This window comes from Grammomys surdaster, unplaced genomic scaffold, assembly GCF_004785775.1.
Source record: "Grammomys surdaster isolate TR1022 unplaced genomic scaffold, NIH_TR_1.0 124525, whole genome shotgun sequence".
In the NCBI taxonomy this organism is placed as follows: Eukaryota; Metazoa; Chordata; class Mammalia; order Rodentia; family Muridae; genus Grammomys; species Grammomys surdaster.
The window spans coordinates 294296-308475 of record NW_021619512.1 but is presented as its reverse complement, the minus strand read 5'-3'; the positions used below and the strand labels follow the sequence as shown (position 1 = coordinate 308475).

Sequence of the window (14180 nt, the reverse complement as noted above, 5' to 3'; positions counted from 1 at the left end):
GAAACAGTTCACTGGAGAAGGCTACCAATCCCCATGTAACTGAAAATGTGCATTTTTGGTTTGAAAATGATTATATATGTCTACTGTCTTTCCATAATACATCAATCAGCCTGTAGCTGAAGCAGTGGAGACACACATATTTATTATATGATTTTGTTTTTGCTTGAATTTATCACAAAACAATTTCCCCAGTCTGTGCTCATATTTGTATATTTCTCTTCTGTTCTCTCACCTCTCACTCATTTCCCTCTGTAATGTAGTTATTCACACCCCTTCTCCCCTACACTGTCTCCTCTTACATCAATCTGAGTCCATCGACCGTCTCATAGGTCATCCTCTTGTCTAATGTCAGGCAACTCCACTTCTCTGGCATTAAGAACTAAGCCCACATGACCTTCAGAGCCAAGCCCTGAGCAGCTTTTCTCACTAAGCTCAAAGTTAAGAATGTAGACTTTGAGGCCTGGATGTGTCATTCCCCATCATTGTGGAATTCTTCAGGCCCCATTGTCCTAGTCTGTAATAGAGAGGTGATGGATGCTGCACAGAAGACGTAGGAATATGAAAATGTTTGATAAATGTAAAGAATTAAGCTGAAAGTCTGACCCTTAATAGTTATTACTAATTATAAATTCAAAGTGTCTAGTGATTGTCATGCTTAAGTCATACACATACCCAGGGCGATTTAATTTGGTAGATATTTACCTTGACTTTATCTGCTTGCCTGGAAAGCTGCGGGAGGCAGTGCTGCCGAGTTACACAACTCCAATTAGAATGATGCCCCCTGGGGTTGTGCAATATGGCTACTCCAAGAAGGCGAAGGCAAGGAGGCTTTTCTCTGCAGTTAGTTTTTTTCTATAGTCTGAATATTTTAACTTCATCAATAAATTACTTTAGTGTTTCAAAGTGACATGTGAGGATTTTGCAATTTTCTCCATCCCTAATTTGTACTGTTATTTAAAAATAAAACAAAACTAGTAATAATATGTAGAAGTCAAGCCAGGGTGGATCAGTAAGGATTTTAGGAGAAGGTTGGTCAGAATTTCTTGTTGGCAGAGAGGAGGTGAGCACACAGTCACATATCAAGCAGGCCTGGCTTGGATCCACTGATTACAATTATAATCATGTTACACATGTTCTGCACTGGTAAGGAACTAATAAATTTAACTGCATTAGGTAGCTTCTGGTACCCATACAAGATACTGTATATATAAAGCACTCAGCATGAAGGCTGGCAAATGATGGCTTCTCAGCTCATGGGACCCTGTGACTGTTTTAATCATGTGCAAGTTGTTTTCCTAGTTGCCAGCTCAAACCTGGTTAGAATGAAAATACTGGTTAAAACTGATAATTAAGTTGGGGTTGCCATTAGGACTGGTGGTTAGAATCCTTAATAGATTAGGGTTAGGATTAAAATTAGAATTCAATTAAGGTTAGAATTGAAATTCGTACTGAGGTTATTACTAAGGATGCTGTTAATTAAAACTGGATAATAGAAGCAAGGGATGGCATTGCCAAGAACTGGTTTAGTTGGGTGGAAAATTGAAGAAGAAAACAGTGTGTGAACCTGCATAGAGTCTACTAAGTCACAGAGAGAAGGGTCAGAGTGTGAGGAGGGAGCTGAGTGGGCGGCTTAGTCACTTCTTCTCCTGAGTCTTCCCTATAGGTACTGCTGATCTCTACCAGATGAATACATAAAACTCACCCTCAACAAACTGAGTTCCTTCTCTCTCCCCTTTGAACAGAAGCTGTGTGGGGAAAGAATGCCCAGGGCCCACACAGCTGTGTCTAGCCCAGCGTCAGTGCCAGTATCACATTCCACACCCCCAGATACCCAGGCTGTTGCTGAGTGGACAGGGGCATGCAGGAGGCCAAGCTCTCCCTCTCTTCACTCCCCTCCTTGGCTACCCACAAATCTCTCTGTAGCTGCAGTCTCTGTAATCCCACAGACAACCCACCACAGACCTTGTGCAAGTCTCCGGAAGAGCAAATTGTATGTCACGGCATTTTCGAGTGCAGAGTAACCATAGAGATCACAATCCAACATAGATACTTACATTTTACCTATTTTTATGATGAGCTAATCCTTGCAGGTCACTCTTTCTTTGCAAAGCCCCTTTCCTAAGCAAATGGCATGCTTGTAAAATGGGGAGGAGACACAGTGCAGATAGAGCAGTAGTGGAAGAATTATAGAGTATGGGTTCTTCCCAACCGAATGCATACCACGTTGCAGACATTATCACTCCGAGGTAAACAGAAGAGAACACTTCAAATTAGACATTGTTCTCAATTACTGGATCTGATTCTCCTCAGACATTCCACCTCTAAAGGGTGCTCACTCTCTGTCCCTCATCCAGTCCTGATAGCCTTTACTAGCTAGCTGTGGAACACAGGAAGCTGCTTGGCTTCTGAGCTCCATTTTCCTCATCTGTTCAACAATGACTCCATTTAAAAGGATGATCTGGAAGATCCTTTGCAACCCTAATATATTTTTATTCCATAATTCTAAAAGCCAACGGCAACTTCATATTACCAAGAACTAAAACACTGCCAAAACTCATGCTGATGATGCAGGGAAGGGAAGAGGAGCCAGTCGGAAAAGAGCAGTCCAGAGTCTCATTTGCTAGCCTTAATACAGTCTCTCCAAAACAGCTCGACTTCTCCCCTCCCACCCTTGGTACCCATCCACTCCTTGCAGTTACAGTGGAGGGTGGGGCCGGAGCAGCAGTCATCAGAGAATTAAGGACAGGCAGAAGGGGATCTCTATGATGCAGCAGATGGAAAAGATGGTTAATTAGAGGACGTTGGGACTTAATCCCACACCCAGCCTACCCCCACCTAATTCACCTCCACTCACCCTTTACTCTCTTCCACCTAAATTCCACTTATATTGGTGGCTAAGCAAAGGTTTCTTCTAGTTCAAATATAAACTCTTTATCCATCAAGAGCCTTTAACTAAAAAACCCTGATTTTTCTCGCCATGGCTGATAAGTTTGTTTTGCTTTGTAATTGGGGTTTTGTATTACGTTCCCACCCCCTTCCTTTTCATATCAAAACTAACCTCATACCACCCTGGTTCCACCTCCATCAAAAAGTCTAATCTTGCTTCAATCTCCACCTTCCTGCTCCAGCCTCCCCCCTGTTTATATCCACGTCTCCACATTCCTGCAATATACACTTTTCCATCCCCACTGCTCGGGTTTAAAGACAGCAGTGATCTCAGAGAGGTAAAGTGATTTGGTGTCACCCAGACAGGTCAAATCAGACCTTGTTCAGTATTGTCTAGGGAGAAATACCCACTCAGTCAGTCATGAAATGTCCAAAAGGCAAGCAGATTTCTTCTACAGAAACTTTTAAACTCCAGAAACAGTGAGTGAAAAATATCAGAGCAGACCCAGACCAGCCTGCAGGGGCACCCTGAATAGTACTATCTCAGCCCCAGATCACTGCCTGTCACTTAGACAAGGCTTTATTGGTTACGAAATATGTTCTGCAGGCTATCCTCGGATTCTTAGATGACAGAGACATTAGCTACATCACCGTAAAGAGTTAAGAAGCCTTGACATAAGGAAGGAAAGATTACCCAAACATTAAAGACTAGCACGGGAAAGCAGGACAGGAAATGGACTGGAGATATTAGTAGAGCCACCCTCATCCCACTTGTAGAATAAAGCACTATATACTTTTCTCTTCCATTCCTAATGTTAGATATATTTCTAAGTGAATGTAAGACCTGGAATAGATCTGCTAACTTCCTTTGGGTTAAATCAGGTATTTTTCTAAGAATTGTTAACATACTTAAAATTCCTTAATTTCTACAGAAATCTATTCTCCAAAGCTAAATTTCAACCAAACGAACCCAGAAAGATCCTCTTTTTAAACATATCAAAACTCTTTCAGAGATAACCGAGAACAGCAAACACTAGGGACTTGGGACTCTTGAGTGTGAGCAAGTGCAAACACAATCTTTCTCATCCATCTTCTCTATAGCCTCCGGCAACAAGAGCTACATTACTCATTGTTTCTTGGTCTGTAAGAGGGTCTGTGGGTCTGGCTTTCACCTTGGGTTCTTACTAGCTAAAAGTTGAGAAGAGCCCCCGAAAGACTGAGGCAGAAAGGATATTGAGGGGCTAGTTTGGCGAAAGAGTGTCTAAGACAGAGCACGGAGGAGGAAAATACCAACTAACTTGACAGGACACTTCCTTGTTTAGTGTCTGGAATAATGTTTCAAAGAAGGCTTGAGATTGGGTCCGGTGGCCTCCTAGGGTCTTCTTTGCAAAGGATGCTGCCTGGAGCCACAAATTGTTGCTGAACAGTTAAGTAGAGGGTCTTGAGTAAGAGGAGCTGAGGAGGTTTATGCTTAGGAGAATGCCTTGAGCAATTAGGTACCCTGGGGAGGCATCTTGGGTCACACAGCGGATAGGGGTGTCCTAGCTTTGGGGATCCCGGTTGCCTAAGGAGAAGGCGGGGCCGGAGGATCTCAGACTAGTGGGCACGCCCTTGCCCAGGCCTGCAGTGGACTCTCTCGCCAGCTGGCCCACCGCCCTGTCCACCTCCCCTCTCTCCACCCCAAGTCTAAGAGGGGTGCGCATGGGGTCCCGCTTCTGAGTCAGCTCCCTCCCTTTGCTCCACACCCGAGTGATGCTGGAGGAGCTCTCGGGGGAGAAGATGGAAGGCACCACAAAAGCTTGTAGGGGGTGTGAGAGGTGGGGGGGAGTAGGGAATGCGGCATCCAGGCCCCCCCGCCACCAGCCCAGCCCCCCGTCACCCCCCCTCCACCTCCAACCGAATGGTTTGCTCCGAGCGCCCTATTTAATCCCGGCGACTGCAGCAGCGCCGGCTCCCTCCCGGTACCCGCCTCGGCCCCGGGCTTGGAAGCCGCTCTGGGGGCGCCCTTTTGGACAGCGACGCCGGCTACCCAGAACCCCCGGCCCCAGTCTTCGGAGATCCTTGCTCGCCAGCGCCCAGCCAGGGAGGTGGTCAGGAAGCGCGATGGGCGCCCCTTCCGCCCTACCCCTGCTCCTGCTCCTCGCCTGCTCCTGGGCGCCCGGTGGGGCCAATCTTTCCCAGGACGGTGAGTAAGGGAGGGGGCGGCGCCAGGGGAGGTGGCCAGTGCCCCGAGGTGGGGGTTCAGATTGAGAGCTGGCGCAGGGAGCCTGTTGGCTTTGTTTGGAAGCGAGGGTTCAAGTCACCAGCCTCTTGGAATACCCTTGTGTCTGTCTCTGAGCATCGCTGTCTCTGAGGACCGTGGGGTGTGCCGGCGTGTGCACCCTCCTGTGTACACCCTCCTGTGTACACGGCCAACTGTGTATGTCTGCGTGTGCAGCAGGGATCCGGATCTTGGGGACTGCTGTCTATTTTGAGCAACCAGGGTCTGGATGTGTTGATGTCCGTGTGTGTCTGGGTGTGCGCGTCTATGTTGGTGTCTGGTGCTGCGTTTCTGTGTCAGAGTCTGTGTGTATGTCTGTGTCAGTGTGTGTTGGGGGCGGAGTGAGATTTGTCGCTGTTTCAGTCAGGGCGTGTGTTGGGTGTTTGTGTATGTATGTCTGTAGGGGTTGGATGGTCAGAACGAGCCCCAAAACTGCTGTATGCAAACATTTCTGCTCCCCCGCGCGTCCCCCACCCGCCGCGGAGCTCTGAGTGGGCAGGGAAGGGGGCCTGGGTGAGGCTGTCGAGGGGGGCGTGGGCAAAGGAGAGGGGGCTTCTCCTTGAAGCAAAACAACAACACAGGGTGGAGGGGGCCCCAGTTTGGCTCTAGTCCTAGTGGTGGTAAAATCTGGGAAAGGAAACCTATACTTGGGTGCGGGGCAGCAAACGGAGAGAGAAAGATATTTGGGGAGAAGGATCTATGGGAAAACCAAAGCTTTCCTGGGCTGAACATTAATTTCTCCAAATTTAGGGTGGGGTAGCAGATTAGCCTCTTTGCCCCAGTCTGAAACTCAACCCTTCTTGGGTTTCTAAAGGTAAAGAGATGAAGGAAGGGAGTCGGGGGATGAAGAAAAGAGGCGGGGCCAAGGGAGAGGGGACTTGGGGAAGAGCCCCTCCCGCCCCAGACCAGGCTATGTAGGTCAGCGCTATGGGGGCACCTCAGCCTTCTTGGAGGCTGCTGGTGGTTAATGGGGTGGCTTGAAGAACTGTGTAGAGATAGGAAGAAGGGCGCCCCAGCTCAGAGCCTCAGGTTCCCGGAGGAGGGAGGACCAGCAGTGGAGGGACTGAAGGAATGCATCTTCCTCACTCCCGCGGCCTGTCAGAGGTGGGCTGGGTGGGGGAGGGGAAAGGGAACAAGACCTGTGCGGAGCTAGGGGAAGTGGGGAGAGTAGAGGGAGGGTGATGGCTATGCCCGGCCAGATGCCAATGGGGATTGGGGAACAGAAAGAACCGCAGGGGAGGAGGAATAGGAGGTGGTTCCTGGGCGATGGACCCAGTGGCCAGCAGGGATGGGCACAGGGCGGGGCGGGGTGGAGAGAGGAGGGGTTGGAACTGGGGAGGATGATGTAGAGAATTTCATCTGAGGAAAGCCGGCTGAGAGCCAGGGTGCTGAAGGAATAATAGCTCCACCTTGCCTGACCTCCTACCCTTACCCTGTCTCCATCCTGGTAAAGAAGCTTCCCGTGGTATGGGGACCCTGGGGATCCCCTCTCTACAGTTGGTTGGCTGACTCTTTCCACTCTCTACTCCCCATGCTCCCCAAAGGGAGTTCCTACTCTCACCACAGAGATGGCAGTCCCTTCTCTTGTACATGGAATCCCCCGTCTCCAGAGGACTGAACTGATGACCCTACTCACAGGGAAGATGAGCAGTCCTGGGGTACAGTGGGATTAGTGCAAGGTAAAGACTGGATACTGGGTGTTTGTGCCTCAATAATGACACCCCTATAATGCCTTGACTTTTAATACAGCCCCTGACTTCCCCTAACTCAGAGCTGAACCAAAGAAAGCTAATGCCCAGACTACAGTCCTTTTGGCAATGGGAGCTATGAGTGCCAACCCCAGAGCTGAAAAGAGAAAAAGATTATGTCAATAAGGTGGAGGGTCTTTACCTCTAGGCAGCCTAGAATAAACCTTTTCAGTGACCATGTCTTCATATATCCAATGCATGACTCTTGGTCTTCTACTTAGGAGCCCAACCCCTATTTTAGCTTAAACTCCAAAGAATGAGAACGTTTTATCTCAGCTTACAAAAATAGATAGAGCAGAAGCTTATAGGGAAGAACAGAAAGCAGTAACTTTAACATGAAGAACTGAAGAGAACGGGTCAGGAAGAGAGTTAGGATATCCCTTTCAAAGAAAATCCAACCAAGCTTCCCAAACATCTGTGTAGAGTATAAAACTCCAGGATGCACTGATGTTTGAGATATAACCATCAGATATCCTCTATTAAATTGACTTTGTACCTTAATTTCTGAGCTAAGAAGGTGAGCTAATATACTCATGGATGGCAGTCTGGAAGGCCATTCTGACCAGCATCAATCAGATGGATCTAGTACCACTGAGTTCACCTGGGGCTCCTGAGCAGGGTGCTAGATGATACATAACTCGCCCTGCAATGTTTGACCTGAACTAGGATAGATGTGCTATGAAGACTTAAGGACAGAGTAAGCCAGTAAGCTGATGCTTAGATGGTCAAGAGTGGAAGGCTAACTCCATTGAGAAGAGGAAGAACAAACCTCATGTGCCTCAGAGGTATAAATCTCCCTTGGGCACAGCATAAATATTTTGAGCTCATAAAGATGAGCAGGGATTGAGAAGCTGGAACAAGACAGGGCCAGCTAATTCTATCTGAACATGGCCATTAGTGCTGTGGCCACATGCTTAGGAATTTGCCACCTGCCCTCCCTTCTGGTCTTTCTCCACTAGTATTAGCAGAAGTTGGCAGCTCCAGTTTGAGAAACACAAGGCCTGTGAACTTCATGCACCCTGTGGTCATGTCTCTGTTGAGTAGCTTGACATTCAGCATTGTGGCCAGCCTTCTCAGGCTTCCTCATTCCCAAGTTATTTTCAGTACAGTGATTTAACCCAGCAGAAGGACAACCTTGCTTTGCTTTACCCAGGTTATAGCAACTTAACCTTGTAGTTTAACTATCCTGCACATGCATATCTTTTCCTTCCCAATGACCTTCTGTCCACTACCATGAATTCTGCAGCCCCCTGGCCAGGTGCCCAGTGTGGAGAACATGCCCAATGTGCTGGAGAAGCCAGCATTCTCTGTAGTTCTGCCCACGGATCTGCTTGGCAGATCTACTCCATTGAGTTTCTTTTCCTTGCTACAGCTGTAAGGGTTCTGTCTGTTTTTATCTCTGTTCTCTTCTTAGTTATCACTTTGGGAAGGACATACTCTCCCTTAAGATTTGTACATCATCTGACACACAGAAGTTGAGGCCACAAAAGAGACACTGGAATGACAGGGTCTAGTTAATTTAATGAAAATACAGACTGTCTAATGTAGGATATCAAATGGCCTCAAAAATTATGGCCAAGTATTCTGTCCTAAGTTCTGCCTAGGCCTGGGTGGCACTGTTGATTTTCCTTTTTTTCCCCCCTAGCACTCTGGTTTCTCATTCAGCAAGGAAAACAAACCGCAGGAAAACTGATGAAATTAAGACCTGTAGTTTTTGCCCCATTGCTGGCTTCTCTATACTCTTTAAGCTATACCTAGGGTTTGCTACAGTCGTAAGTTATCTAGCCTCCACTGAGGGCTAGTAGACTGACTTAGGCTTTCTCTCTGCCTTCTTCCAACTGAGGAAAGAAGGAAGACCTAGTCTTATTTCAGGAGTGACATGTTGGAGATACTCAGCATCCACTTGAAGAGTGTGACTCATAGTTCTGCAGCCATGAAATTCCACAGATGGCTTGCTTCGTTTTGGTGTTCTGGTCATTTTGAAAGATGCCATTGCTCTGTGAATCCTTAGATTGGACTTAGGCATTTTTTGTTTGTTTGTTCTCGCTCACTGTACTTTCTGTATCTAATATGTAGAATGATGTTTAAAGCTGCGTTTTCTCAAGTCATGTGCTGGGGGTGGGGGGGAATCTTCACAGTTGTCAGAGAAAGAAAACCCTTGGGGCTGTGCCTAGTCACATTCTTCACTGTTTCCTACTCCAGCAGAGCCGCCTACCGGCTCCACAATCCCTTTTCTGTCATTTGAGCCTCAGTAAGGGAACGTCATCTAAGGATGGATTTCTAATTCTCCTTGAAGCAGTCAGCTTCTTGCTGAATAAATAATCCAGAATATTAGAAAAGTAAAGTGATTACATTTTTATTTTATTTCTTTGTAATTCTCAAGACTTAACCTGTAGACTCTTAGATAATAGATAAGCTTTCTACTACTAATCTCTATCCCAGCCCAAGATCGTCTTTTCTTTTTAATGTCAGAGGTTAGTGCTTCCTGTTTAACTATTGGCTACAAGCCAATACGTTGGAACATTTTGCTTCCTGTATGGGATCATGTCCTAGAGGTCCACCCATAGGCTAGGAGAATCAAAATCTCCACAGAAATGCTTGTAAGACAGAGAGATGGAAGGAGATGGAAAAGAGGGAAAGGATGGAAGAGAGAGGAAGGGAGGAAGGGGAGAGGAAAAGGGAGAGAGAGAGAGAAGGAGGAGGAAGGGAGAGAAAAGGAGGGGAGAGAGAGAGACAGAGAGAGAGAGAGACAGAGAGAGAGAGAGACAGAGAGAGAGAGAGACAGAGAGAGAGAGAGAGAGACAGACAGAGAGAGAGACAGAGACAGAGAGAGACAGAGAGAGACAGAGACAGAGACAGAGACAGAGACAGAGAGAATGTTAGAGTCACAGAAGAGTCTGGCAATCCACTAAGAGAAAAGATTTAGGTCTCTAAGAATACAGTCAAATTAAGTATAAACACTCTATATCATTATAAACTGGAGAAGAATATGACTCCAGGGCAAAGACCCACCTCTGCTGCCAAGATCAGAAATAGTGACAGTTCTTTATTAGGTCAGATGCAGCTGATGCTAAAGCTCGTACAACTATGTAAGTAAAACCCCACCCAGTAGTTGTATGTGACAAGGCAGCCCAACCATTCTGATCTTGAAAAACCAACGTCTTAGGAGTAGAACACATAAAGATGTTCAGTTTTTTCCCCACACACATAGTGGCTCACTAAAGCTTCATATTTATCAAACCAGGAAGTATTAAAGACTTATTTATTAATTTACCAAAATTACCTTAATTGTAAAAGCCAGCAACTAAATGCCTCTTGTAAAATAGAGGGCTTTAAGCTCCGGTGACACCACTCTTTTAGAAAGTTCCTGTTCTCATGTCTCCTCTCCTTGTATCATCAAAAGTCATAGAAAATTGGTATCATCAGAACATTTGGATATTCCATGTAACCTTCTGATGGTTATAACATTTTGGCCTCTTTGTATCCTAGTGTTTATGAGAGGGCAGGGAATCATAAGAACTGTATATTATTTCCTTTACTAGACAATAATCCTAAGTATAATTTTCATAATATTTAGCAAATTTCATCACCACTAACACTTAGATAATTTGGCTATTGATCACAAATGAAGTCTGGTGGTGGTACTCAAAATATTTGGGTGAATACAACAGACTCAAACGAAATCCTTAAAAATATAATGAATGTAGGATAATGATCCTAAAGAAAGTCCGGTGTTACGTTCTGTGGGCACTAGAGCTTGCTACCTTCACTTATGAGGCCAGGTTCCAAGTCCTCTTTCAAATAAAATACCTGTGCTTTGAGCTCTCCATGGTGCTGGCCCCTCATGGTGCCACTCCAGGCACTTCTCGTTGCTCTCCATGGTCCTGCTCTACCTTTTGCTTTATAATCTCTGCTCTCACAGGGCAGTCCTCAGAATTGGATAAACTTCCCTCACACCTCCCGCTCTGTCGGAAACAAATGTGGCCCTGATCTTTTAAAAGGGAGACCAAACCCTGATACTGGGACATTGTGAGTCCTTATGACAAATAAACTGTAGGAAGGAAACAGAAAAGAAATTCTCAGGTTATAGATGTTCAGGAAACTGGGGTCTAGAGTGTCCTTAGATGGCCTAAAAATAACTGAATGTTTTATGGTAACTGAGATCATAGCTTAAACCAGATCTGTGTATGTTGTGGTTTAGATTGAGATGGCATTACTCCTTTATGATGTGGAGGGGAGAATGTGTCTTCCTCGGTCATAAGCATACAGCCCTATTGCACCCTGAATCTTATGTCTGCTCTACTGGTCCTGCTATAATGTTTGATTTCTTTCTGCCGTCTACATCAGCAATGCAAATATGATATGTAATAAAGTGTTTAAAAACTAGGTAATAGAGGACCCCACCATATGAAAGAGATTAAAAACTAAATATCAGAACCCTGATTCATTTCTTCACTTTTATGGAGAAAATGGCCTTAAACATAAATTTTCTGTCCTAGGTTAAAGTTGGTAGCCAAATGTCAGTAGATGTATCTTTAAGGTGGACTCTGGTACATATCTGCCAATAATTTGATGACATCGAGTGCCACCCAGTCAGTGTGGCAACATCACATCACAAGTTCCCCTTTCCCTGAACGTAAAATGCCCCATGTCAATTTCTACATAAGAGTAAATTTATATGTACGAATGACCTAGAGAGAAGTCTAGCTGGAGAAGCAGAATGTCAGAATGAATTTTCAGGGTGCCTCCTTCACTTCCTCACTTGAAGCAAGAAGAAGCTTCATTTGTCAAGGGCAGGTAATGGAAGTGATTTATCTTTATGAGTGAGCCTTCTGGAAGATAGAATTGGGGTTACAGCAACAGCTGGAGCATCTTGCATCTACTCATTTCACTGAGCCCCTCACCCCAGTGAAGAGCAGGACCCATTTCAAGAAGGATTCAAATGTAGAGATTCTAACTTTGTTCAATATGTCCTTCATCCCTCAGTGTTAAATCTCGCATCTGGGAAGGTATCCAGGAGCATAACAAAGCTATATTTTTTAAGAACTAAAAGACTGGATTTGCTAAGGACTTATTTTACCTTTCCCCAGCCAGACTTGTACTAATTACATATTGATTGCTAATTATAAACACCTTTAGCTCATCTACTTCTAGTTCAGGGTCAAGAAGGTCAGCAGTGTCACCTTGCCCTCGGGAAAAGAAAGTATGATGGAAGTATGTGTCCTGGCTATTCATCTACAAGGAAGCCACAATCCATCTCTTCTTTGCTTTCATAATTGTCTTAGACATTAGCGAAGTGGGATGGAGAACTTGTTCTTTAAATATCAGGTGATAGTGAGAATGGACAGGACCCGACCCTGTATCATGAGTCTATTCGTTTACTTTACCTTCTGTGTCTTGGGCCTTTGCTTTCCAGCCTAAGCTTCACCCACGTTAAAAAATAAAAATAATTAAAAAACATAAAACCCTCCTAAATCTTTTAAATGTGAGTTTGCTTACAGAACTTCAGATTTAAATATTTGATATCCTTTAGAAATCCAGAAAAACTCTAATGAGTGCATCAGTAACAGGTAACATGGAATGTACCACCACATCCATCCTTTAAAGAGCCTGAGGCCAAGTTCTTCCATTATAAAATGAAGGGCCAGTTTTACCATCTGCTCCTAACCATTTGTCATTCTGCAAATGCAAAATTACAGTGAGACCATGGGGCTTGCTAGTTCTTACAGTTCCTAATAACGAAATCGTTCCAAGGACATAGGATATGTTTCCCTTCCAACTTGAGCCCTATAATCTCACACAAATATAAAACACACCATCACTAAGCCCCTGAGCCTTCTATGTTTTCATTTACCCTCAACTGCTGTTAATGCCAAGTCTTTTCTGGTTTCCAAGCCCTGGAGTCCAATGTCAGTGACAGATGGACTGAGCCTTAGCCCTGGGGAGGAGAGGATTCTGGCCCTTTCCTGGGGAGTTTGAGCAGAAGAAAAAAACTAAATTCTGCTCTGGGGGGAAGCTCTGAGGTTAACCCATATGGTTTTCTGGAAGTAAGGGGTTCAACTTAATATGGGCATGTGAAACGAGCTCTGTATCTGGGTCATAATAAAAGCTGTGTGTCTGTGTCAGAAAAAAAATAAAAACAGGCCTATGAATAATGAGAATCATAGTGTGCTGAAGGACACATGCCAAAGGAGAGGAAAAGGATGACCATGTTGGAAAATGCAAACACCTTGGAGAGCAAAGAGGAGGAGACATAACCACACCAAAGCAGCGACATTCAATGGAGGTTTTAAAAGAGGGAAAGAGAGACCTTTCTGTCAGAGCAACATTATTTATCGTTTTGGAAACTGTGAGATTTGTAGACTTGGAAGAATGTGTCTGTCTCATAGAAGAGTTAAACTCCCAGGAAAGCATGAAGTGACACTGGCATGTACTATGTAGCATTCTTAAAAATACAGATCTTCTTTTTTAAGTGATAGGAATGAGGAGAGAGAGAGAGAGAGAGAGAGAGAGAGAGAGAGAGAGAGAGAGAGAGAGAGAGAGAGAGAGAGAGAGAATATCTCAGTTAGGCTTAGGGGGATATCAGGGAAACTCACGTATTGTGGGTATTGTGGGTGGGTGTGTAGAGCGAAACACATTTTTCTTCATGTAACACTCCTAACCGTTGCCCTGAACCTGTCATTCACACCTTGCCTCTGATCATCCAGTGAAGGGAAACAGTAAAAACAAGTCAGGAATATTAGAGCCAGCAGAGATAAATGCCTTCCTGCATGCCTCGTAAGGAATTAAAACTTTTCCAAAGCATTGTTATCACACCACGCCAAGTGATCACGAGGAAAAAATCTAAAAAACACCACCCAAAAAGCAATGGGTGCAATGCTGTAAGAAGGGGATTTGCATATGCATGCAGACAGGTCAGGTACCCAGGCACCAGGTAGTTATGGCAGGATGGAAGAAACATGCTGGAAGCTCTACTCCAGATCTCTGGCCCTCCTGTAATCTGTTTTTTTTTTGTTTTGTTTTTTTTTTTGTTGTTGTTGTTTTTTTTTTGCATGTCCCTCTCTGATTTTCTGAGCTTTTCAGCTCAGTCTCAATTTCCTATCTTCCCATAACCTTTCAAGGCACTAAATGAATTCCATGTTCAATGCTGTTATGTTTCCTTTCCAAAATGCTTTTCTAAGGTATGGGGGATGAATATTTTCCCAGTTTATCATGTGCATGTTCATTTGTGCATGCATTTCTCTCTCTCTCTCTCTCTCTCTCTCTCTCTCTCTCTCTCTCTCTCT

General features: G+C 45.0%; 1 protein-coding gene across 1 annotated transcript in view; it reads left to right on the top strand.

The window, feature by feature from the left end:
* The first annotated feature begins 4794 nt into the window (after nt 1-4794).
* Nucleotides 4795-14180, top strand: part of Cadm3 (cell adhesion molecule 3) — a 31678-nt gene continuing 22292 nt past the window's right edge. Inside the window, exon 1 of the mRNA XM_028784637.1 lies at nt 4795-5071. Within this exon, the coding sequence (XP_028640470.1) occupies nt 4990-5071 (82 nt within the window). The 5' untranslated portion in view covers nt 4795-4989. The remainder of the gene's footprint in view (nt 5072-14180) is intronic.